This window comes from Orcinus orca, chromosome 6, assembly GCF_937001465.1.
Source record: "Orcinus orca chromosome 6, mOrcOrc1.1, whole genome shotgun sequence".
In the NCBI taxonomy this organism is placed as follows: Eukaryota; Metazoa; Chordata; class Mammalia; order Artiodactyla; family Delphinidae; genus Orcinus; species Orcinus orca.
In genome coordinates, this window is record NC_064564.1 from 75,722,745 (window position 1) to 75,746,722 (window position 23,978).

At 39.6% G+C, this 23,978-nt stretch overlaps 2 protein-coding genes across 2 annotated transcripts in view; one reads left to right on the forward strand and one right to left on the reverse strand.

The window, feature by feature from the left end:
* RORB (RAR related orphan receptor B) overlaps positions 1 to 23,978 on the forward strand; it is a 184,644-nt gene that overhangs the window by 155,564 nt on the left and 5,102 nt on the right. The window contains exons 5-9 of the mRNA XM_004276383.3: positions 5,854 to 5,975; positions 7,583 to 7,715; positions 10,439 to 10,546; positions 12,064 to 12,174; positions 15,147 to 15,259. Coding sequence (XP_004276431.1) covers positions 5,854 to 5,975; positions 7,583 to 7,715; positions 10,439 to 10,546; positions 12,064 to 12,174; positions 15,147 to 15,259 — 587 coding nt within the window. The remainder of the gene's footprint in view (positions 1 to 5,853; positions 5,976 to 7,582; positions 7,716 to 10,438; positions 10,547 to 12,063; positions 12,175 to 15,146; positions 15,260 to 23,978) is intronic.
* TRPM6 (transient receptor potential cation channel subfamily M member 6) overlaps positions 5,549 to 23,978 on the reverse strand; it is a 193,416-nt gene continuing 174,986 nt past the window's right edge. Inside the window, exons 42-48 of the mRNA XM_033440262.2 lie at positions 21,315 to 22,100; positions 20,161 to 20,233; positions 17,908 to 18,017; positions 16,502 to 16,596; positions 14,398 to 14,546; positions 13,676 to 13,778; positions 5,549 to 7,147 (exon numbers count right to left, since the gene is read on the reverse strand). The gene's annotated coding sequence lies outside the window, so the exon portion shown is untranslated. The remainder of the gene's footprint in view (positions 7,148 to 13,675; positions 13,779 to 14,397; positions 14,547 to 16,501; positions 16,597 to 17,907; positions 18,018 to 20,160; positions 20,234 to 21,314; positions 22,101 to 23,978) is intronic.

Here is a 23,978-nt window from a genome sequence, read left to right on the forward strand (position 1 = left end):
CATTTGCTGAAATGTCTAGTGAGAGCTAAAATAAGCCCCTTTGGTGGAAAAAACCCGCTGAGTGGTTGAAATCAGAGCTGCAGAAGGTCACTTGCTATTTTAGTAGCTGCAAGCTGGTCCACATTTTATAACATTACAGTTATAAACAAGAAATTGTCACCTTACTTGTCAGTTTACTTACTTTTCACCAAAATAAGCAGATGTAGCCTTTTTTCTACATAGTACTAGGCAATTTAGATGACTTCTTTCCAGACTTTGCTTTTCTATATGAATTAATACTTAACAAAATTTATTTTTATTTATTTCTTTAATATTACTTCAAAATATTATTTTTACACAGTTAATTTACACAAAATATTAGTAATATTTACACATATCATGCACATCTCAACCACCTGTAAATACCTTAAGGAGGGACTTCCTTCCTACTTCTTTGATTTATTCCACAGATCACAGTGATGATTTGATGAATCACAGTGTGGGGAGGGAGCCAAAGTTGCAGAGAGAGACAGGAGACCCAACTAATTTCTGGAATTATTTAGATACAGTCCATTTGGAAATGAAGGAAGGAGGTTAGTTCCAGCCCCAGGGTTCTACAATTTTGGCACACACTATTGAGAATTACCATCAATTTTATTCTAGTTTTCCCTTCAAAAATTTAATTTCTCTCTTCTTATTGCCTGTCATAAGTGGATTTAAGACTACCCCTAAAGCTTCTAGGGAAGTGTAACAATTTTAACAATATTTTTCAATATTTTTCATCAAAAATGATAAAGTATATTTGCCTATATCAATTATTTTTTAAACCTCTTTATTGAGATATAATCGACATACAAAAATCTGTCTGTATTTAATGTCTACAACTTAATGGGTTTGGAGATAAGTATACACTCATGAAACCATCACCACAACCTATGCCAAAAACATATCTCTATATCAATTATTTTAAAGATTTCTAGGATTATTCTTTCATTTGAATCACATGTTGTCATTTCTATCTCATAAAGTTACTTAATACATGAAGTTACAAATTCTATTAATTAGTTATAAGTCTTGGGCTCCAATAAGCCTTCCTTCAAGAATAGTATAAGGGTCAAAGTCTAAAAATAAAACAGCAATTTTATGGGGAAAAAAAGAGATGCAAGACAAAGTGAGAGCAGGATATTTTTCATGAAATTAACAAATAGAAAATGAGGATCATGGACTTACTCTTAACCTATAATTACACACCCAGTTTTCCCTTGCCAGCATCAGTGTTTACATTTCCCCTCATCATGACTGAAAAGGAATGACTGGACTGAGCATATAAAAGTGTTCTTCTCATTCCTTGTTGTTGTTTTATTAACTATCAAACAGCCCACATACTCTTAGTGAAATGGACAAAGCTCTGTCTCACTGATACATACGGAATCTTAACTACTGAGAAGATAATAGCTGCATTTTCAGGTCCACTTAAGAAATCTCTAGCCTCATCCCTGGTCTCAGGAAAAGGAGAGTGTAGAGTCCATGGGCATCACCTCTGAAGGTGGTAGAATCTCCCATCATTCAGTCATTATTCAGTCATATTTCTGTTGCACCCATTATCCCAGCACAGTGCGTGCTGACTCCTTCTTCAACGTGTGCTTTCTGCAGCCCAAGCTGGTTAAAGGATCCGAAACTGGGCTCTGAGAAGCAACAGCAATCCAAATCAGGGAAACGGATGAAGGGTGTGCGATTGCCCAGAAAGATTCCAGATCCCCTGCTCTTTTACCTCAGTCTTTTTGTCTGGACTTTCTCATGTGGTTGGTCCCTAGAGATGACAGCGTTTACTATTACCTTTTCTATTTTTCCAGGCAAGGACTCTTGAAAGTTCCTTTGGCTCCCAGCAGGAACTCTGCATACTGTATTCATTGTCTCTCCCTTTTGTCCCTTCTTTTTAAATCCTTCTCCCCTTTTCACAACTGCAGACTCTCAGTCCAAGCAGACCATCTCCTCTGATGTTCATGCATCTTTCTAATCGACAGAATGAGCCTTCAGGCCTCGCTCCCAAGGGACCAAGTCTAGCTTTACTGTGTGGTTTATTGACACCCCCCCCCCCCAGCCTGAGCCTTGAGAGGGTCAAGCCGGTTTTTGCACGTGGCTCACCTTTGCACTGCAGACCCGTGAAAGGAAGTGGAGAAGGATCGCCCCTGCTACTGCTGCGGCTGTGTCTTAGCTTTCATTGATATATGTCTTATGTCAAAAAGAGATTTGCCTTTTACTTCTCACCACAAGGGTATGGGAAATAATTGCCCATGTTTAATGTTAAAGCCATCATGAGTGCTTAGGCTTTAAGATCATCAAACAAAGGGTCAGTCTTAGCTTTCTAAAATCCTTTGTCAAATAAAGCAGAAAACGAGGGGACGAATGGATGGATGGATATTTTCAACATTATCTTTACTAACTCAACATTGGCTGAGTACCTACTATATTTAATTCACACACACACACACACACACACACACACACACACACACACACACACACACACACACACACACACACACACACACACACACACACACACACACACACACACACACACACACACACACACACACACACACACACACCTGCTGGTCCTTTGCAATCCTCCTTCAGAATTGTCCTGAATCTAGCCCCTCCACTCTGACTCTGTCATTCTCACCTGTTCTAGAAGCTCCTCATATCCTGTCTGTATTTTTCACAACAGCCTGATTAATCTTACTTACTCCTTAATGCCATCTCATCTGCTTTGCCATGGCCAGTATCACCCTTTTAAAACAAAAAACTGACCATGTCACTCTCCTGCTTCGCGGCTTCCACTAGCCCTTAATCACCTACAAGGTAAAATCCAAACTCCATGGCCATGCTTATGCAGCTGTTCCATCTCCAGTCACAGTGTCTATCCCCAGTCTCTTTGTCCCCATCTCTTCAATGCACTCTGTATTGCAAACACTACAGACTTTTTGCTGGGAAAGACAGAGATGATTTCAACGCCATTTGTTAGCTCTGTAAAAATGGGTCTAAAGTCACTCACTCTTTCTGAACCTCACTTTTTTCCTCAAAGGGAAATTGTTTGTAAAAGGTAAGGATTGTAAAGATGTACAGTTTAATGTCAGCAGTTATCTAGCTCAGAGCCAGTTTTCTCTCTGTGCCTTTCCATCATCCCCTCTACCTGATGTCCGTCTTTCTCTTCATGTGACAAATTCCTGCTCAGACCCAGGTCAACAGGTATCTTCTCTGTGGATAGTTTTCTGCCTCCCTCTGACTGAGTTAGTTACTTTCTTCTTTGGGCTTCCACAGTAACTCAGGGCATTTGTTACGTCATGATATGACATGATATTATTATTAGATCCTGTTAAAAAAAGAGAATGCCCTTTTTTAAACTCTGTACCTTAACTTGGTATATAATAGCTTCTCAAAAAGTATTTGTGAACATGTGAATGAATATATGAAGGCACTGTGCTGGGTTCTGCAGTCCATCTCTTGAAGAACTCACAATCTTGAAGGGTATAGAAACATCCATTCAAATAAGCACAATGGGAGTCTGACTGGAATAAAGGTTCAGCTGGGGGGTGGAATTAAAGTGTAATGGCAGCTGGCCCTTCTACGTGGGACACTGGGAAGCAGGGAAACCTTCTCGAGGAATGGCCATCTGAGCTGAGTCCTAAAGCATCCATGTGGATTTAACTTTCAATTTTGCTTAATCTGCCCACATGTTTATTATGCCCACTCCTCATACCCCAAAGAACCCTAAACTTTGGTGGCAGAAGGCCAGGGAATTCTTAAACCTTGGCCAGCAATTCTCAGGAGATATTGTAAAGGAACAGGTAAAAAGTTTTTCATAGTGCAATTTTGAGTGCAATTATAATTTTGTTTATAAACCCTGAAGCCTGTAAATTACTGACAAATCGGTATATCTTTGAAAATGAAAACAGACTACACCAAGAAGATAAAGGTTTGAAAACTATAGAGCCATAAAAATCTTATGTTTTCATTATATACCTACTGAGGAATAGATATGTTCTTTTAAGAGTCTAAGTAATTAGACTGCCCAAATGAAATTGAAAAATGATGAACCATGACATACCAATCTATTTTAATATGATGTATAGAATATTTCCTGCCCTTTTTTACAACATAGGAGGACATTCAATAAATTTTTGAATATAGGATTTTTTAAAGAAAGGATTTTTATAGCATGATAAGCAATGAAAGTCTAGAAATGCTCAATGCTGAATCCAATAGAGCATAGCCATAATCATAAGTTAGCATTTTGTAGCATCTTCTACATCCATCAGTTTATAGTTCTGATTGAACAACTTTAATAAATATCGAAATATCTTCCTTCAGTAGCACTGATTCCAAAATTAAATAGCTCCGTTTCATCTCCACTGGGTGGTCAGATTCCTTCCCTGATGAAAAACTATGTAGAATGTCCTAATAATGACAATCGTGGCTACCATTTATTCAGTGTTTATAATGTGCCAGGCAATGGATATACGAGATTTTTTTATTTCGAAGGTGCTTTAGAAGCTTAAGCTTACATTTTTTATTCTCTACGTTACTAAAACTCAATTTATTTCACTCCATATATACCAGAAGCTTAGCAAGGTAAAAAAAGAAAACGGGACCTGAGTACTGCTTTGAGAATTACCCTGGAGAAATGAAATATTGCTATTTAGAAAGAACAGAAATTGCATTTAAACTGGCACCACCTGAAACACAAGAAAAACTCCATTTCTATATGAGCCAAGAACAGTTACCAGGCAGAAAATTTGGTCATCTTCATTCTACTCATATCCCACCTACAGAATTCCTAAGTACAGAATTCCAAGATGTCACCTTCACATGTTCAAATAGCAGAGGGGGGATTATGAGGGGACCTTCTGCCAGCTCTATCCCACTTCGGGGCACTCCCTGCAGGTTGTTAAGGAGAGCTCTTATGTCTGGTTCTATTACTCAACTTCCATACCTCGAAACCCAAAATAATCGATATTTAAGATACAATACTAAATACAACGCATTTGGAATAAATGGCCCCCCAAAATTGATTGTGTTTATTTCTACTTTTTTAATGAGTAAAACCATTTCCTCTTTTTTAACTTTTTCAGGGAAAAATTTTATCTTATGAAAAATTTGAAAGAAGAATATAAGGGCCCTCATGACCCAGCTTCAAAATTATCACCTCATGAGTCCGTATCATTTCATCTCCCTCTCACATTATTTATGGAAGATATCTACGTGGTTCTAAAGTCACATCTACAAAAATAATACCATCAGAGAAGTCTGGCTTCTATCCCTGTGCCCCCATTCTCTTCTCTTTCCTCTATAGAAAACTATTTTTTTAGATTATTGTTTAATCCTCCCTTTTTAAAATATAAGCAAAACATTTATATTTCAATTCCTCCTTTCTGAGATAAACACTAGGGATCTAGTGATTTTCCAAATATTTTAAAGTTTTTGGAGTTTACACTGACTGTTACAGTGTGACAAGTGTTACAAGACTGTGAGTGGACTTTCAGGCCAAAAATCAAGAAACATGGTACAGGGTAATTTGTATTTATTTTTAAAATAAATACCTATTTGAACACTTTAAAACTTTAAGACCCCAGTTTTGTGACCAAAAAGAGGAGGAAAAGGCAGTTAATTCTGATAAAAAGACTGAAAATTGAAAAAAAGCAGTAAAGAGTTTGTCTGGAGATTTTTAAATAGATAGTAATGTTAAAGACATGCTCATACAATTGGAGTATCTCCAAAAGGCATTCCTACAGGAAACACATTAACAGCAGGTTTCTTTCCGCAGAGTGGGATTTTATTCACAAACCCTCAAACTGATATTCTTTCTCATAGATCGAATTGCGCAGAACATCATTAAGTCCCATCTGGAGACATGTCAATACACCATGGAAGAGCTACACCAGCTGGCATGGCAGATCCACACATATGAAGAAATCAAAGCGTATCAAAGCAAGGTACTCTGGGAAACTACAGGAAAGTTTTTCTGTGATTTCTCTGTTTCTGGCTTTTTCAACCTCTGCACTGTTGACATTTCAGACTGGACAATTCTTTGCTGTAAGGATTGTCCTGCACATTGTGGGATGTTTAGCATCATCCTTGGTCTCTACCCACTAGGTGCCAGTAGCATCCCCTCACCCATAGTTGTGACAACCCAAATGTCTCCAGATGTTGCCAAATGTTCCCTGGGGGGCAAAACGACGCCGATTGAAAACCACTGCCCTATTTGAGTGACTGGGGAGACTGTGCCCACATCAGGTGATTTTAGGACATCTCATAGTGGTTTCTTGCAGCCAGGCAAGGAATAGGAGCAATTGAAAAAGTCATAGCAGGAATAATAGCTGCAAACTTACACTACAAAGATATGCAACAAAGCATTCTGAATGTTTTTTCTTACACTACATGTTTAAAAAGAGACCAAAGGAAAAAGGGACAACTCACCCTACATTTTTACTGTTATTTATTATTATTTTGATTATTTTTGTGTCCATTAGAGAAGGTTTTAAGAGAAGAAATTTGTTGCTGTTTTTGTTGTTGTTTTGACTCACATTAATTTTCTACAGGATTGAGATCCATAATCACAAAACCTACTGGTAAATGAAATTTTAATAAAATATATAAATGTGTCTATATATAAATATATGACTACAACATACTGATTTTTCTCCAGTGGAATAATTAAATCTTACCACTTTTATATAAATAAGGAGACAAAAGCATAGGTATTGTTATGGTCAATAAAAAACAGAATTAACACATAACTTGGATTTATGTTTCCCATTCCAAAGAAAATAACCCAAGGATCAAAATACATTTCCGGAGTTCTATATTACTAAGAGAGTGATTTGATTTGATGTCTTTTCCCTTGAATTTTTTTTTTGCGGTACGCAGGCCTCTCACTGCTGTGGCCTCTCCCATTGCGGAGCACAGGCTCCGGACGCGCAGGCTCCGGATGCGCAGGCTCGGCGGCCATGGCTCACGGGCCCAGCCGCTCCGCGGCATGTTGGATCTTCCTGGACCGGGGCACGAACCCGTATCCCTTGCATCGGCAGGCGGACTCTCAACCACTGCGCCACCAGGGAAGCCCCCTTGAATTTTTTTTTGTACCAAAAAGCAGTCTCCATAAGTTCTGGGAAAAGAATACAACATAAAAATATTAGACTTAGTGTCTGTCAGGTACACGTGGAAATAATTTTTTGGAAGCCTGTGAATGAAATTGCTATTCCTCAGTGTAAGAGTTTGACTTTACAAAATAGACTAAGAGCTTGAGTTTGTTTAGGTGAGGAGGAGGCAAAATAATAAAGAAACTATAAATGCCTATCTTTTTGTACTATTGCAATATTTCCATTATTTTAGCCTCATTACTTTGATAATTGTGGTGTATCAAGGTTCAAAGAGGTCAAAGCAATATCTTAGAAAATACTGCCTCTCTTCTAAAGGTGGGTAAATTCCTACCATGGACCCCAAGTGACAGGTAAGCGCCAGTTAGGGCAACCTTGAGTATTTCACTGAGTCTCCGAGTTGTTCTTTGCTCCATGTACATTCTGTGTTTTCTCTCTTGAAGTCCAGGGAAGCACTGTGGCAGCAATGTGCCATCCAGATCACTCACGCCATCCAATATGTAGTAGAGTTTGCAAAGCGAATAACAGGCTTCATGGAACTCTGTCAAAATGATCAAATCCTACTTCTGAAGTCAGGTAAGCAAGAAAATTCATGGGGGGCCTATTTTAGACCCGGATGTGGTTGACCCTTAGCTTGCTGTTAGTTCTAGAAAAGCCTCCATCCAATATGTAGCTCATTTTTACCACCCACGCTGTCAGCCAACTCCCAAAGGAAACTCTCAATAATAAAAATGCCCTGATAGTCATTCAGTTCCCCTTTGAAGTCAAATACAATTTTGCTTATTGAAAGTGGAGCTATTAATTGTGGAGGCTGAGATACCCAGCTTGACAGGCAGTGCTAGTAATTAGCGTGTCAAGGTGGCTGAATTGCTGAGCTGGCTCTAAAATGTACTACTTGCCTTCTGTTGGGGGGAAAAAAATCCAGGCTAGCTGAGCTCTGCCTCTGTGGTCATTTCCAGTCATTTTAATGAGGATAGCCTGCAGCCAGAATACACCGGGAGAAACTCACTCTGCTCTAATCCTTCCTCCCACTTCTCCCTCACACTCTCTGACACACACACACTGTCACTTAGGAAGCAACTCCGGAAACTTTGCACATGATTGACTTTGCAGCTGCCATTATCCAAACAGGAAAAAAATGTATTTGTCTTTTTTGGCCCCCTTTGAAAATAGAAAATAAGAACCACTATGGTGTTCATGTGAACCTTCATGGTCCTGGGCTATAGCAAATAATAATAACATAATTTACATATATGCAATAACATATATATATATATATATATATATATATATATATTATGTTTACCTGTGACATCTCTTTTAATCTCATGTGCTCAGTAATTATTTCCATCGTATAGAAGAGGAAGCAAAGATTCAGGGAAGTGAAGGGCTGTGTTCAGTACCACGTAGCCAGTATCTGGCAAAGCTGGCTTTTTTTTTTTAAATTAATTTTTATTGGAGTATAGTTGCTTTACACTGTTGTGTTAGTCTCTACTGTACAAAAAGAGGTGTGGAGAAAAGCTGCCTTTTGGACTTGAGCCAAATAAAAGAATTATTCTAAGTTGCTGCTGCTTTGTTACCAAATGATTAAGGTTGGTGCAAATCTTGACTCAAACATGAACTTGCTGTATTAGTTGCTGGATAAAAACAATCCCAAAACTTAGTTCACACAACGATAATCATTTATTTTGCTTCCAAAGCTACAGGTTGAGCGGGGCTTAGTGAGGGACGGCTTGTGGTGTTCACTGAGGCAGCCTGACTGCGGGCAGGAGGACCCACTTGCATACTGGCTCGCAGTTTGTGCTGGTTGACAGCCCGGAGTTCAGTCAGGGCTTGGGCTCAGGGGGGCCTCAGTTCCTACCCTGCACAGACTGCTTGGATGTTCTCACAGCATGGTGGCTAGGTTTCGAAAGTTAGCATTTCAAGAGAGCAAGGCAGAAGTGTGTAGCATTTTTCTGACTTAGCTTCAGAAGTCCTATAGGGTTACTTCCATTGCACCTGTTAGTCAAAGCAGTCATGTAGGCCCACCTGGGTTTAAGGGTAGGAGACATGGAATGTAGAAGAATGTAAGGGGTCAAGGGACGTGCCTTCCATATTGTAGATAGTGAATAAATGGTACCTATTATTGTTTTTCTCAGAAAAGCATTATTGCAATTAATATTTGCAGATTCCTTCTTATGCGTAAGCCCCTATGCTAAGGTGACATATGAGGGAAAGCAGATACATCAGCAGAACAAAGAAATAAAACACAGACATAAATGTACATGGTAGCAGTAAGAAAGGCACCAGGGGTACAGTTGGGTACAACATGGGTGTAGCCAAACCATCTATATGATGTTCTCATGCAAATTTCTGACTTCTGAGCCTGGGTGTCACCTTCCAACACACTGTGGGGCAAAAGCCCATTTCTCCAAAATGTGGAGAAACTTTGCAGTACTTGCTCAGGATGTCAGTAAATGTTCAGAGGGAAAAACAAAGGTAGTGAACTAATTCATTTAATAAATATTTATTAAGCACCTACTATGTGCCAGGTACTTTTCTAGGTGATGGAGATATAACAGTGAATACAATAACCACAACTGCCTATGGCTGCAGATGAAGGTCCTGGCACCATTGGGCTAACAGAGAACTCAGAAATGTTAGGTCCATCAGGGTTGAACAAACTCCTTCATGTTGGGACTTCAACAGCCTTTGACCTGTGAATGTTGCTTATAACTCCCTGGAGTGGATAATGTTCAGCCTTTTGCCAAAACTTATTTGACCAAGAAACCCTCATTTCAAAGATACCAGGACATAAATGGTACCCTCAAGAAACATCCTGAAGGTGTCCCTATTGAAGTCATCGTATGCAGAAATATACATGGAGTGTGTTAAAAACTGAAGCAGAGAACAGGTTTCCCCAACAGCAAAACTTCTACAAAAGTTAACAGACTGAACTTGCCTGCTGCAAATCTCCTTTCTGGGCCACTTATGATCACCGGTGAATTCAAGAGTTGAAACTAACTTCATTATCAGTCAGAAATAGGGGGGAAAATGTATGCTTCTGAAGAAAATGTTTTTGCCCTTCATTTTAGTCACCTTTAAAGTGTATTTTATCTTTAATTCCTCACATAGACTTCAAGAGAGCTTTATTTCTAACATAGTTCTTTTTTACTTGGCAAGGAATCTTGAGGTGTTTCTGAATGTGTGTGTCTATGTGTCTATGTGTGTGTTTTAAAGTTTTTTAAAGTCTCTTGACCTATATGCAGTAGTAACCTCTTTATATATATATATACACATTTGAAATTTTTTTCTCATAGGTTGCTTGGAAGTGGTTTTAGTGAGAATGTGCCGTGCCTTCAACCCATTAAACAACACTGTTCTGTTTGAAGGAAAATATGGAGGAATGCAAATGTTCAAGGCCTTAGGTGAGTTCACATTTGATGATGACACAATTTTATCAACTACCATCAGTTTCTCCACTACAAGAAATGCCTTGATTCTCTAACATGACTTAGTATCTCATTATTCCATAAGGGTTGGACTAGGGGAGCCTCCAGTGTTTCATCTAACTCCTCTGATTTTACAGTTGTGCCTCCAAATGTAAAAGGAAGGAAAGAAACGTGGACCCTGTTGACACGAACATGCTTCATTCAGAAATCAACAAAAACTGATCGTAAAGAACTGGGATGCATTCTAGGCCTTCTTTGTAGGATCAGCTTTTCTTTTACCTTCCAGCTTACTGCTTCACACAGTATATTATGTAGACCACTGGTGGTCCATGGGTGACCTCTTAAGTGTCTCATGCAAATTTATAGTCATTAGTTAAGATGCTTAAAAGAGGAGCTCTTTCATTTGTTTCAAACCCAGGGTAGTGACTTTCTCCCTGTTAATTCATGAAGTTCTGGGAGCACAGATAGCATGGCTGCCAACCAGCCCAAAATGATCCCCAGACCATTCTTGTGGGAGGGCAGGACAGAGCCAGTCTCTGCAAGTGTGTCATTCACATCCAGTCATCAGTGCATGGCATGGATAAGAACGTTAGCAAAGATGGGCTGGTGCCAGGAAAGGTTTTAACAATTGACAGTGCCATTTGTTCCATATCCTGCCCACGGACATCAAAGAAGGCCACTGCCCTTTCACCTTTTGTGCTGTCAGTTGATATGGTAGCCAATGGCAAACCCATCGGGGCCGGCAGTGTTTCCCTCCTGCAGCTGATATACATCCATGGCATCTCCAAGGCTAGATTTTCAAGAAAGGAGGGAAAACCTTGGCAAGCAACTTGGGTATATTTCCAGCTTCATAAAATAAACATTTACCAAGGATCCGTGTAGGGATGAAGCATTATTTTGCCAGAATTCACAGTGGCTAAGCAACTGACCTGCGAGTCATTCATTAGAAGGTAAACATAAACGAATGTTTGCTTCTCAATCGAATTTCCAGGAAATTACCAAATTGAAAGTCACTTCATCTCCATTCGCTTAGCTTGAGGCCCCTGGACATCCTACATTGCCAGTGACATCCTATAAGTGCCACTAAGACTGACAGCCCATGGCCCATTATACATGTTTTAGGTTTTCTATGAATGCTATGTCTGTGCTAAAGGATCCCCAAATCACTAATTTAAAATTTTTTAGTTGGAGCTAATTTCAACCTTACAAGATTAGATTGGGGTTATATATTCCCAGTTGGATATTACAATGGGTGCAAACCATTTCTATCTGCCCCTCATTGGTAATGTTGACTTTCTTTACCTGGTCAAGATGTTGCCCAATTTTCTCATTCTATAATTACCACTAAATCATTTGTTATGGTCAGGAACTTAGAAATATTTTTTCTGTGTGCCTAGTATGCAAATCCTTGAATAACTTCTTGATTATGGGACTTTTCTTACTATTGTCCCATTCTGTTCAAGTATTTTCATTTAATTTGCCTTCTTTTATAGGTTCTGATGACCTAGTAAATGAAGCATTTGACTTTGCAAAGAATTTGTGTTCCTTGCAGCTGACTGAAGAAGAGATTGCTTTGTTCTCATCTGCTGTTCTGATATCTCCAGGTAGGGAGGTCTGAGGTCCTTACCTTTTTTTAAAAAAAAAAAAAACTGTTTTGCTATCTTTAACATGAATTGCATCTACCTAAGCCAAGGTGCTCTGAAGAAACTTTAAAAGAACTATATTTTCTTTAGCAAGTTGTGATATTTTTGGACAATTCAAAGAAAAGTAGCCTCAGGTTAATTTAAATATCAGTTTTGTCCCAAATGCAAGAGTAGGATGTGTGGTAAGGGTGACTCCAGATTCAGAAAAGCATGATCATTTCTTAACAGATAAATGAAGACAAATAGTGGCCTGAGTTATAACTAAGTTCTATTTTGATTTTAAGAATAAAGGACATAGACAAAAATGTCCAGTTAGGTGAGACTTAGTAGAAATATACCTGAATGAACAAGCCAGCATAGAGCCTAAAAAAAAGTAAAACATACATTTTCTCCTCTTTAAATATCTCTTTCGTCGGCTTTTCTATCCAAATTAATGTTGGCGTTCTCACTTCAGGCAAATGCCTCTTCTTTTTTTATGCAATATTAGAAGCTTTAAAAGGAGGTAAGGACAGCAGAGGAAAAAAATGGCTCTTACTAAAGACTGGTAAAGGAAGAATCTCCGATGTGGTGGTAGACATTCTAGGACAGGCTCTGTCACCAGGTATGTGTGTGACCTTAAACACTTGACCCCTCAGAGCCTCAGTTTCCTCACCTGTAAAGTAAGAGGGTTGAGCTTCATAATAATAAACACCTCGTCTAGCTCTGAAATGCAGTAAACAGCAAACAGTTTTCAAAGAAGGTATGGTATGACATTTATAGATCAAATAGCACTATAGCCATTAAAATTCTTTTTAAAAGTATATGCTGGCTTGAAAATGTATGGAATCCTAATAAATGCATGGCTCAGCCAGAATGAAAAGTCAGAGTTGCTCATTCAGTCATCTGTTCAGTTAGATTTGGGGTCAAGGAATAGCAGTTTTATTGACAGTTCTCTATGAAAAGAAAGACACATTCCTGGTCATTTTTATGGTCAAGAGACTCATTCCTTCTATAACCCGTTTATCTCTAGAGACTTGATCTTTCTTATACCTAACATATTTTTCAGTGAGGCTGGAAGAAATTAATCTTCCCTGTGATGGGCCCTGTTGACATGTCACTCTAGCTATGTCTACCCATAATACGGCCTTTACACTTTGTATCTGTTAGGCTTTATTTACTTATTTTATGAGGATTTTTATGAGGATAAATTTTATGAGGATTTTTAAAATCTGCTTCTGTTTTTTATTTAACTACTTTATCAAGAATGGAAATTAGTTATCAATTGGCATATCATTACTAACAGTTTCTTTTGTGGCTCTGTCTAAGATCAAGCTGTTCCTCCAGGCTTTTTCCTTTTTCTTTTCTTTTTTTTTTTTAAACCCTAGAAAGTTTCCCAGACTTGGCAGCACAAAGCTAAATGGAAGAAGTGACAAGCAATATTTATTTCTGGTAGCAACCACTTGCCAAATAATTTTCCTCCTACCGTTTTCTCATTGCATTTGATTGCTCCCATTGATTATAGTTCAGGTGACGATTAGTTCTAAGCCTTTGAGTCCACGATGAGGGAGCTGGTTTCACTCCGGTTCCTGCTTAATTAAAGGAGGCATTACAAAAGTCACTGTCCTCGTAGGTATGCGTGTGACAAGTCAGTAGATTCCCAGCAGCAAATATTTAAGACATGGCATATCAAATCTAAACAATCCATGAAGATAACTGCCCCAGTTGGAAGGCAAGCCTGCTGCTTATGAGTTAGAAATCAGCTGAACTATGAGCCTTTTTCTAGGAAGAAATGCTAAAGCCATCAAACTCCACGAAGTTTGGAAGCATGTTATTTAGCTTATTCTACCCAGCGGGGAATCTTCCAGCCCCAGTCACAGACCCACACTCAGAGGCTTCTGCAACTCCAAGATACCTTGTTTGCCACCCTGGCTTAGTGCCATATTCAAAAAGGGAGGAAAGACAGTATTCCAGCCTGTGTAGGCTCCATCGCATGCCAGACCCCACCCTTCCGCCCAAGTTCTTGCCATAATAGTTACTGTCTATTCAGCTCCAGATAGTTTAGGGAAGGGAGAGGCAGGGGAACTTAATGTATTCTGATTGACAATTGTCACTGAAGGCTTTTGTGCTCACTTACGTAAGGGTTTGCTTAACTGTTGGCTAGACTTGTCCTGGCCCTGTCTAGGATTACAGAATCGAGTTTCTCACCTGACCTGAACTGTGTTCAGAAGGATCATGTCCAAGTTCTTTTCCATGAGTATTTGTTCAGAATTTGGAGACTCTAGGTGTCTCTTCACTGAAGTTTCAACCTTAGGCGTTGACGCTGGGCTGAATTTTGTCACCATGGTATAAAGCGTCTAGGAAGAAAGGAAGGACGGAAGCAGGGAACAAAGAGAGGGAGGGAGGGAGGAAAGAAAAAAGAAAGGAAAGTGGGAAAGGCTAAAGGAAAGGAGGGATTATCCTATCTATTAAATTCAATATAGAAAAAGAGGACTCAGGATTAAATTTTTTAATTGATTTATGTTGATGCTATATAAATTATAACTTAGCTTATAAAAGGGAAGGGAGATTCTGAATTCCAAAAACACTCCTTTACAGTAGGTTTTCTTCACTTCTATAATTCATTTCTTCACAAATCATTAACATAAACTTTGAAAGAAAATCTAAGCGTATGTCCAGAGAAAAAGTAAGAGATGTAAATTGTCACAGACAATAAGACACATGGAGTTTCTCTGAACCATTGTGTCTTTACCTCCACCCTGATTCTGTATGTCAATGTTACTGTCATCATAGAATTTCTTATAAAATATTTGTTTTAGAAAAATAATGACATGTCTTCAGAAGCAATTTGGAACTAATTTGGAATGGGTCTGGTACTCAGCACTTATATGTATGTAGGTGAAATACAACAAAGCTTACATTCTGTCCGCTCCTTACCCATTCTTTCCCTTTGTCAGACCGAGCCTGGCTGATAGAACCAAGGAAGGTCCAGAAGCTTCAGGAAAAAATTTATTTTGCACTTCAACATGTGATTCAGAAGAATCACCTGGATGATGAGACCTTGGCAAAGGTAGGTCCTCAGACCCAATGTCACTGAAAGAGCCCAGTGAGCTGAAGAGGGCTAGTCACATAAAGCAGGGGACATTTCTGGGCTAGTCACATAAAGCAGGGGACATTTCTGGGCTAGTCACATAAAGCAGGGGACATTTCTCAGCAGCAGCAATTTCTGAAGATTACCAAAGGTTGCATGAATTTTGAGGTGCACATTTGAAAAGGGAGACTGGGAAATTATAATAGATTGAAAGGACAATGACTTTCATAGGGAAGGACGATACTGATGGATCTGAACCACAGGTAGAGGAAGACAAATCAATGATACTGATGGATCTGAACCACAGGTAGAGGAAGACAAATCAAAGGACAAATCAAAGACAAATCTTTTGTTTGGAAGAACAAAAGCCTGAAGCAAGGAAACAAGTCCTCAAAAATCATATATGAAGAAAGAGGAGACTTTGTGTCACTTGGGAGTCAGGTCCAGGCAAAAGAATGGGTAGATTTTTATTCAAAATGAGGAAGAACTATAAAGTGACGAGAATTGGGGAACAGAGGGTAGACCACTGTGTGAAGGAGTGAGGTCCCTGTCATTGGTCGTATTCTTATAGATACTGCCTGGTTTCCTTTCAGGTATGTTGTAAATGACAGTCCTACCCAGAATGAAAGATTAGACTGATGTCTTGTAAATTTCCCTTCAACTCTAATCTCTTCAACTCTACTCTAGGATTCTTTCAAAATGAAGTATCTCAGGGGCAAAATGCATGTACCATGCTATCCATTTCGTGATTCAACTTAATTAAAAATAGTGATCTTTAAGAAGAATACTGAGAAAAGTTGTTTACCAAAGTAAAATGATCATAAGAGGACAAAGGAATTTTCTAATGATATTCAGTGTTATTTTAGATTCTAAAGTATCTTAAATTTCTTAAGAATTGGAATTTTTTTTTTAGAGGTTAAACAACTAGGAAATGGAGCCTATCCTTAGTTAAAGATGATAGGAATCCTACTCTTTATATTTTTATCATTAAAACCCTCCCACTCTGCTCTTGAAGTTCTTTATTTTAAAAAAGGGGGGAAGACTCTGTTAGAGATACTATCAGATTTTACTTTGCACATACAGAGTACTGCTATAAAAAACCTCCATGAGTTAAATATGCTGCTTCATTATGGTAACATTTTGTTAAAATTAACACATCACTAGGAAGAACATTTCTACACTGTAGAGTGATAGTTCTTTTTGGTGCAACTTTTCACTTACCATGTGGGCAAGGGCAAATCTCCTGCTCTTCACACCTCAGTTTTCTCCCAGGTAAGAGCAAAACTTCTACATACATAAGCAAAACTTCAGATACACTGGGCAGAAAAGACAGTAATGTGGATATACGCATCTGTCTCTGTAATGGTCCATAGCATATATGCATAAATACATCTGGTTAGTTAATGTGGGCAGGGAGGATGTTTCCTGCATTTGGGATCTCCCAAAGACTTTGGTCCCCATATTTACCACCCTAAAATTAAGAACTTAATAAAATCCAGAGTTAGACAAAAGTTGTTGCTATTCTGCTTAAGGGATCATCTTCTTGTCAGAAAACTGTGGTTTCATCATCTCTAAAATGAAGATCATAATTTCTTACTGCTATAGAGATGTGTAGGTTCAAATGAAATATTTCCACTGCATAAATTCTAACACACTGACATGGTGATTATTACTTCCCAAGAGAGCAACCCTCAAGCTTATACCATTTTCTACTACCTGGTATCCTGGTGGTGGTCTGAGGTATTTGGGGTAGAAAGGAGACAGAGAAATTGAAGATGAAAGATATTTAATAGCAAGAAAAAGAATTAAAACACCAAGTGAAGTCAGCTTAACTCTCTTTTCTCCATCCTTAGTGGGAAAAGTATACAACTATTTTCTTTAAGTTTTTTTTAAGTATAATTAACATACAACATTATATTAGCCTTAGGTGTACAGCATAATGATTCAATATTTGTATATATTGTGAAGTGAACACCACAGTAAGTCTAGTTAACATCCATTCAATTCTTTTCTTATAGAAAGAGAATGTTGCAAAGCTGGGAATCAGAGAAAGCATTAGAGAGGATTATTTCTTACATAAAATTCACTGGAGCCAGATGACAAAGCATTGCTTCCACTGATCAAGTGTGGATATTGAGTTTTTGTGGGGACCCTTCGCTGTAACAGTCATCATTTTGATAGGATGTTCTGTGAACTAATGTGGAGGGACCATGAAAAGGAATGAGAACTGGATTCTCATTTATCCCAGCTCTGGACCGTGTGGTTTTGCATAAGTCACTCCATTTGTCTAAGTCTCAGATTCAACTGTCGTGTCCTGGGGAAGGGAAGAGGGTGAGGCAAGTCTCCTGAGTTCTGACTGCTTTAATACTTTAAGGACAATGGTGCCATTGACATATAGGGACACCCTCTCATCAAACCCACACTCCCCAGAAGGAATAAATAGCTTTATTTAAACCTAAGAAAAACTATTCTACCCTCCCACAGATTCTTCTCATCTTTTCAGAAATTTCTTCTTTTCCTTCATAGTCATGGAGCTCTTCTGCCTCCACAACACCTCTAAAACAGTGACCCCTCTGGGGAATCTGGCGAACATCATGAAACTTATCTCTAGAAAAATGTGCACATACCCAACTGTTGTATTCAAGTCCAGCGGTTCAGGTTACCTCCCCTGTAGGTGGGGTAGATCTGCCTTCTGTGCAGTGTGCAAAGACTGTTCATGCCACCAACCAGTTTCACCCTGAACAGGTGGAGCAGACTTAGGTGAGGTGCAGGGTTCAGACATAGTCATTAGATTTCATCCTAAAAAAACTGTCTTCCATACACTTTCTGCATGCCCACTTCCTGAAATTAAAGTTCAAGTAGCAATGCCTTATACTTTAGACCAAACCTGGACCTAGGGAAGATTTGAAATTCAGGAATTCTTATCCATTAACTAGAAGGAAGGTCTCAACCCCTATATGTTAATCAGTTTGTTTGTTTGTTTGGGGTAAAAAAAAAAAAACCCTATTAAAGAGTCTAGTTTCCTCTCCTCATGACCATAATAATAACATGTAGCATATTTGTAATAAACCGTCAGAACCACTGGCTGCTTAGTCACCTTGGACAAGGGACTTAACCTCTCTGTGCCTCAGTTTCCTCATTTGTAAAATGTGATAAAAGATAGTATCAATGTCACATGGTTATTTTAAGGACTAAATGAGATCAAATATAAACAAGCTGCATGGTTCATCACAGATAGTACGTAAGTGCTGTTGGAGTTGCTGTGGACAGAAGAAATTCTGTTTCGGCAGGGAAATGTTTATGCAAGAAATGGGTATATTTGAGCTAATCAACTGATGAATGATAACTATTTCAAAAGATGGAAGTTAGGGGTTTAGGGAGGTGGAGTATGACATTCCAAGAGATGGGGGCAATGATATAGACGTAAGAAAGTATAAGGTATACGCAGGCTATGAATAATAGTTAGATTTGGCTGGATCCTGGATTTGAGAAGTGAGGAAATGAGGTCACACTGGTCACTTTCACTAAAGCTCGTGGAAAAAAATACATATACATGTAATATGTATAGAATGTATGTGTATATGTATATGCATGTATACATATATATTTTTAAGCCATATGACTGGGGGAGGCAGCCCATCTGTTTTCTGGGCTTCAGTTTTCTTGTCTCTGAAATGAGGAGGTGGGACTGGCTGGTCGTTAAGTTCCCTTCAGTATAATATTCTTTGACTCTAAAAGAGAAAAACAAAGGTTCCTTCTGATGTCTTCTGCCTTCCATTGCTCTGTCCCGTGCGACAGTTTTAAGGACTCTTTAGATGTTCTGCCGCTACTCTAAGTGAATAAATAGACGGATTTCTACAAGTCTTGCAGATTCAATTAGTTCTATGGCAATTGAATTTAGGGTGATATTCCAATCCTAAAGCTATGAAGCATACACTGTTTATAAAGCCTGCATCCAGGGGTCAGCATTCCCATCAGGCTTTCCGTTTCTAGCATAACAATAACAAAACTGCATCATCAACAAGGGGAATTTGTCCTACTGTAACAGTACCAGGTAACTAAATAAAAACTTAGAAGAGGGGGCTTCCCTGGTGGCGCAGTGGTTGAGAGTCCACCTGCCGATGCAGGGCACACGGGTTCGTGCCCCGGTCCGGGAAGATCCCACATGCCGCGGAGCGGCTGGGCTCGTGAGCCATGGCCGCTGAGCCTGCGCGTCCGGAGCCTGTGCTCCGCAACGGGAGGGGCCACAGCAGTGAGGGGCCCGCGTAATGCCAAAAAAAAAAGAAAAAAAAAAAAAAAAAAGCTTATAAGAGGGAAGGCTTACACAGCCCTATTTTACACGTTAATAATTGAAATATTACCTGAAAGAAATCACTCCTGGTCACTCTCACTTTACTAGTGCTATTAATATACATATTTAGGAAAAAAAAACAGCCACGTTGACTCATAGATAGGGTCTATGGAGCACAAGCACTGATTGAGAGATTAGTGAAAACTGCCAAGGGTCATTTACATTGATTTTCATTGTTTGCTCACTGAGATCTAAAGAGACTGTGTCATGATTAATGATGGGATGTTTATGCCTGAAGCCTGCTTATTCTTCATTCAGGACACTAGGTGTCACATTAGAATTCCTAGTAGGTGGGCCTAGGGATTCATCAGTTTAATCTTAAACAACACAGTCTGTCCAGTCAGGACTTAAGGGGTCCTAGTTCAGATGATGTGGCTATGTGGTCTGAGCCTCCTTGTTCCCCTGCATATTTGGTTAGGAATTTGTTTTATATTTAAATTTTCTATACTTTCTTAAAGTATAACATACATGCTGGAAGTTCTTAAATCGTAAGTGTTTAGTTCAGTGAATCATCACAAAGTTAACATACCCATGTAACCACTGCCCATGTAAAACTTGGCACTCCAGGAGCCCTGCTCAGGTTTCCTCACATGGTATATACACTGTAAAATAATGCAAGAGTCAAAATTATAAAAAACAGTTCAATAGATCATCCAAGTTTTTAAATTCCAAATCGATACTCAAGAAACATAGCTTTCTCATGGAATAGTTTTCTACTTCAACCTACATGTATATTGAGTATGTACTGTATGCCAGATGCAAAGAAGGGAAAGGCAAATAACACATGGTCTTGGCCCTTTAGCGAGCGGTTTCCTTGAGGGATTCCTGTGAGAGACCAAATTATTGCAATCCATTTTAGCCATTTATAGTTTGCTGGCATACACTACAGGTCCAACACCCAGAAATGTCAAGGGTTGTCCATCGGACTAATGGTCTATAATAAGAAGAGAGGTTTTGATGTTTCTCCTCACTCATCAAGTTGCAAGTCAATGCATTAGTTAGGACTCTTGGGTTACACATAACAGGAACCAACTCACACCAGGTAAAGCAAAAAGAAAATAATAAACTAATGCAGAGAAATCTCATCTAAGGTAAAAAATTCAGCCCCCATTCAGGAAACACTAGAACAGGGAATTAGGAAGCCTTCAGAATGCTCCATCTCACAAGTCTATCTCTCTTTATGTATCTACTTTATTCTTCTCCCTCTCTGAACACCAGTTGTCTCTGCTTCCCTGAAATATGGGTAGCTCTTAGCTCCTTAGGTCACTCATAGTTTCTGCTACATTTAGAAAGTAACTTGCTGGCTCACCGTCTGATTCCAAATTCCAACCCCAGTTAAACCGAATGTCCACTTCCACTTTAGTCAGCCATTCCCTGAGAAAACATGCCATACAGCGTGGATGCCAGCATGGAGTAAGGATGGTGAGAGAGGGCTGTGACCTGAACGGATATCTCCAATTCAGTATGAGAAATCTAGGCCAAGTGTCTAGGTTTAGCTGAACAAAAACCCAAAAAAGAAGTGAGTGGGGAATTTCCTGGCGGTCCAGTGGTTAGGACTCTGTTCTTCCACTGCAGGGGTCACGGGTTCGACCCCTGGTCGGGGAGCTAAAATCCCGCATGCCGCACAGCCAAAAACAAACAAAGAAGTGAGTGGACAAGAGAAATAGATGTATGTAACCTCACTTAATGTGTCCTGTCTTTATCAGTGCTTCTGAAGTTTCTTCCACTTTGATCAAGCCATTGTTCACTTCCTGCTTCAGGTTGGAGGGCATCTTGATGGCCTGGAAGCCCACATGAACACAATCCTTAGTTTTCACCTCTGCATGTTCCATTCTTCCAACATCAAATGTACCAGCTATACAATTGTGGATTTTCTCATAAAACCACCCTCTGGAAAGAAGCATAGGATTATTATCTCTTCTCCAACAGCTGCTTTTTAGTCTTGTAAGACCCCTGTAGGTATAAGCTAAAGCTTCCTTCTTGCAAGAAATGTTTATCATAAGAGAGAGATGAGTGTGAAAATGCCTTTTTATAGACCGTCTGTCTACTCCTGCTATGGAGATTATAAACATGAAGACATTTCATGATTTGAAATCGACTACCTCCTCCATCTCCAAGTGCTTCTGGATCACCACCCCAGCTGTTTAAAAAGTTGTTGAGCCATTAACTGCTGCTGAGGTGAGCTCCCTTTGACTTGAGGGTCCTCCACCTGCAGTACATAATATTAATGAGCAGTAAGTGACTGCCTGATGCTTCCTCCAAGAGGCCCTTCTGGGCTCTGACAAGTGCTGCCGCTGCTTCCTCATGGCCTCCTGGCCCATGGTGCCTCCAGAGTGATGGATGCCTCTCTCAGCACTTCTATTCCCACAGCTAATTGGATGCCTTGAAATCAGTCCCTCCTGAGAGCACAGAGGTTGGCGAAGCTCTTTTGTCTTTTTCGGTGTTCTTTGCTCAAGTGGTCCCAATGCTCTATAAGAAAAAGCATTTGTCACCATTCAACCCATTCTACAGATGAGCAACAGGGACAGGATTGAAGTCCCCTAAAAGAGGGAACTAGATCCTGAACCAGACTTTCTTAAACCTAGTTTTGGGAAGGAAAGAAGCAGGAGTCCATATTTACTTTCCCAAACCAAACCCGTGGTTAAATATTTCCAATAAATGAACTATGGAATGATTTTGGCCATCCTCATACATTTAATTTTTCAACCACCCATTCTCTAAAGGAGCAGAAAACTGCTTTAAGAATTGTAATACATAGAATTCTACTTTATGAATCACAGTTTACTAAATGAGCAACTTACTTTAATTGCTACAAGAAAATGAAAATCGATAATGATGTTGCTTTTCATTTCAATAAAAGTAAATGGCTGATTTTCCTCATGCACTAACCCACAATACACAGAGACTCAATTTTGGGTGCTTGGTTAGTGGCTAAGCTGGTTTCTTGCCCTCCATGTTATTTGGCTGAACAAGCATGACCTTGACTATTTCTCTCCTTGAGGGAAGCATTATGTGGGAATGACACATGACATCTAACACAGATATTGCCAGGATGGGCCAGGCACTCCACAGATAGTGTTGACTCATTTAACCCTTACAACAACCCTCTGAGATAGGGACTGTCATAATTGACATATGACAGATAAGGAAGCTGAGAGGTTAAGTGACTTGCCCAAGATCACACAGCTGTAAATAGCAAGTCTGGGAGTCAGACCCAGACAGTCAGGCTTGAAAGCCCATATTTTTATCACTAGACTAATTCTCTTTATATAGTATTTGTGTCTCATAGGGAACTCAGGAAATTTCATTATTTGTCTCTCACCAAACTAACAGAACCAAGCAAATGAAACCTTCCCTCTCTTGATATGATAACTTTTTTTTTTTTTTTTGCGGTACCGGGCCTCTCACTGTTGTGGCCTCTCGCGTTGCGGAGCACAGGCTCCAGACGCGCAGGCTCAGCGGCCATGGCTCACGGGCCCAGCCGCTCCGCGGCATGTGGGATCTTCCCAGACCGGGGCACGAACCCGTGTCCCCTGCATCAGCAGGCGGACTCTCAACCACTGTGCCACCCGGGAAGCCTATGATAACTTTTTTATCGGCCTCCTGAAAAGAAGCTAACTTGACACCCCGTTACCGGGACTATTTCTAATATGATAAAGAATTTACTCGTCAAAGAATTTACTTTGAAAAACAGTTGTAAATTTATGAGATTCGAACCTCTTAAACAGTGTTTCTCAAAGTCTGTTCTATGGACCCAGTGCACCAGGATCCTCAGGATATTTGTTTCAAACATGAAATCTGAGCTCCACACCTAGATTTCGTGAAACAGAATCCCTAGGAGTGGATCCCGTAATCTGCATTTTTAGGAAGCACTCCGATGGTTCTGTGCACACCAAAGACTGACAAGCACTACAGAGTTGCATCTGGATGTTTTAGCAGCTCCACACATCATCAATTCAACTGCAGATGATTATAGAAAGCTTTCAAAGTCTCTCTGCCTTCAGTAGCTATTTCAGGGAGAATTGTAATGTGCAAGAAGTGTTCCGAAATTGTTGCAGTCTCCTTCTGTGTGAACCAGCTGGTTAAGAAAGCTTGAATAATTTCCCAAGGGACTCTAGTTAAAGTGGACACTTGTGCACCCTTTACCTATGAAAATATAGAAAAGACACGGCTTTCCACCCTGGACTCAAAGAGAATCTTTCAGAATGGGATTCTGATAATTTTTCTCAAAACCCTACGAAAGACCTTAGCAGAGACTATGAGACCTAGCATAACCTGACCAAGCAGCCTCCCCAGCTTTATCCTTGAACATGCTCACCCACGGCTCCAGCAACAATGAACTTCCTT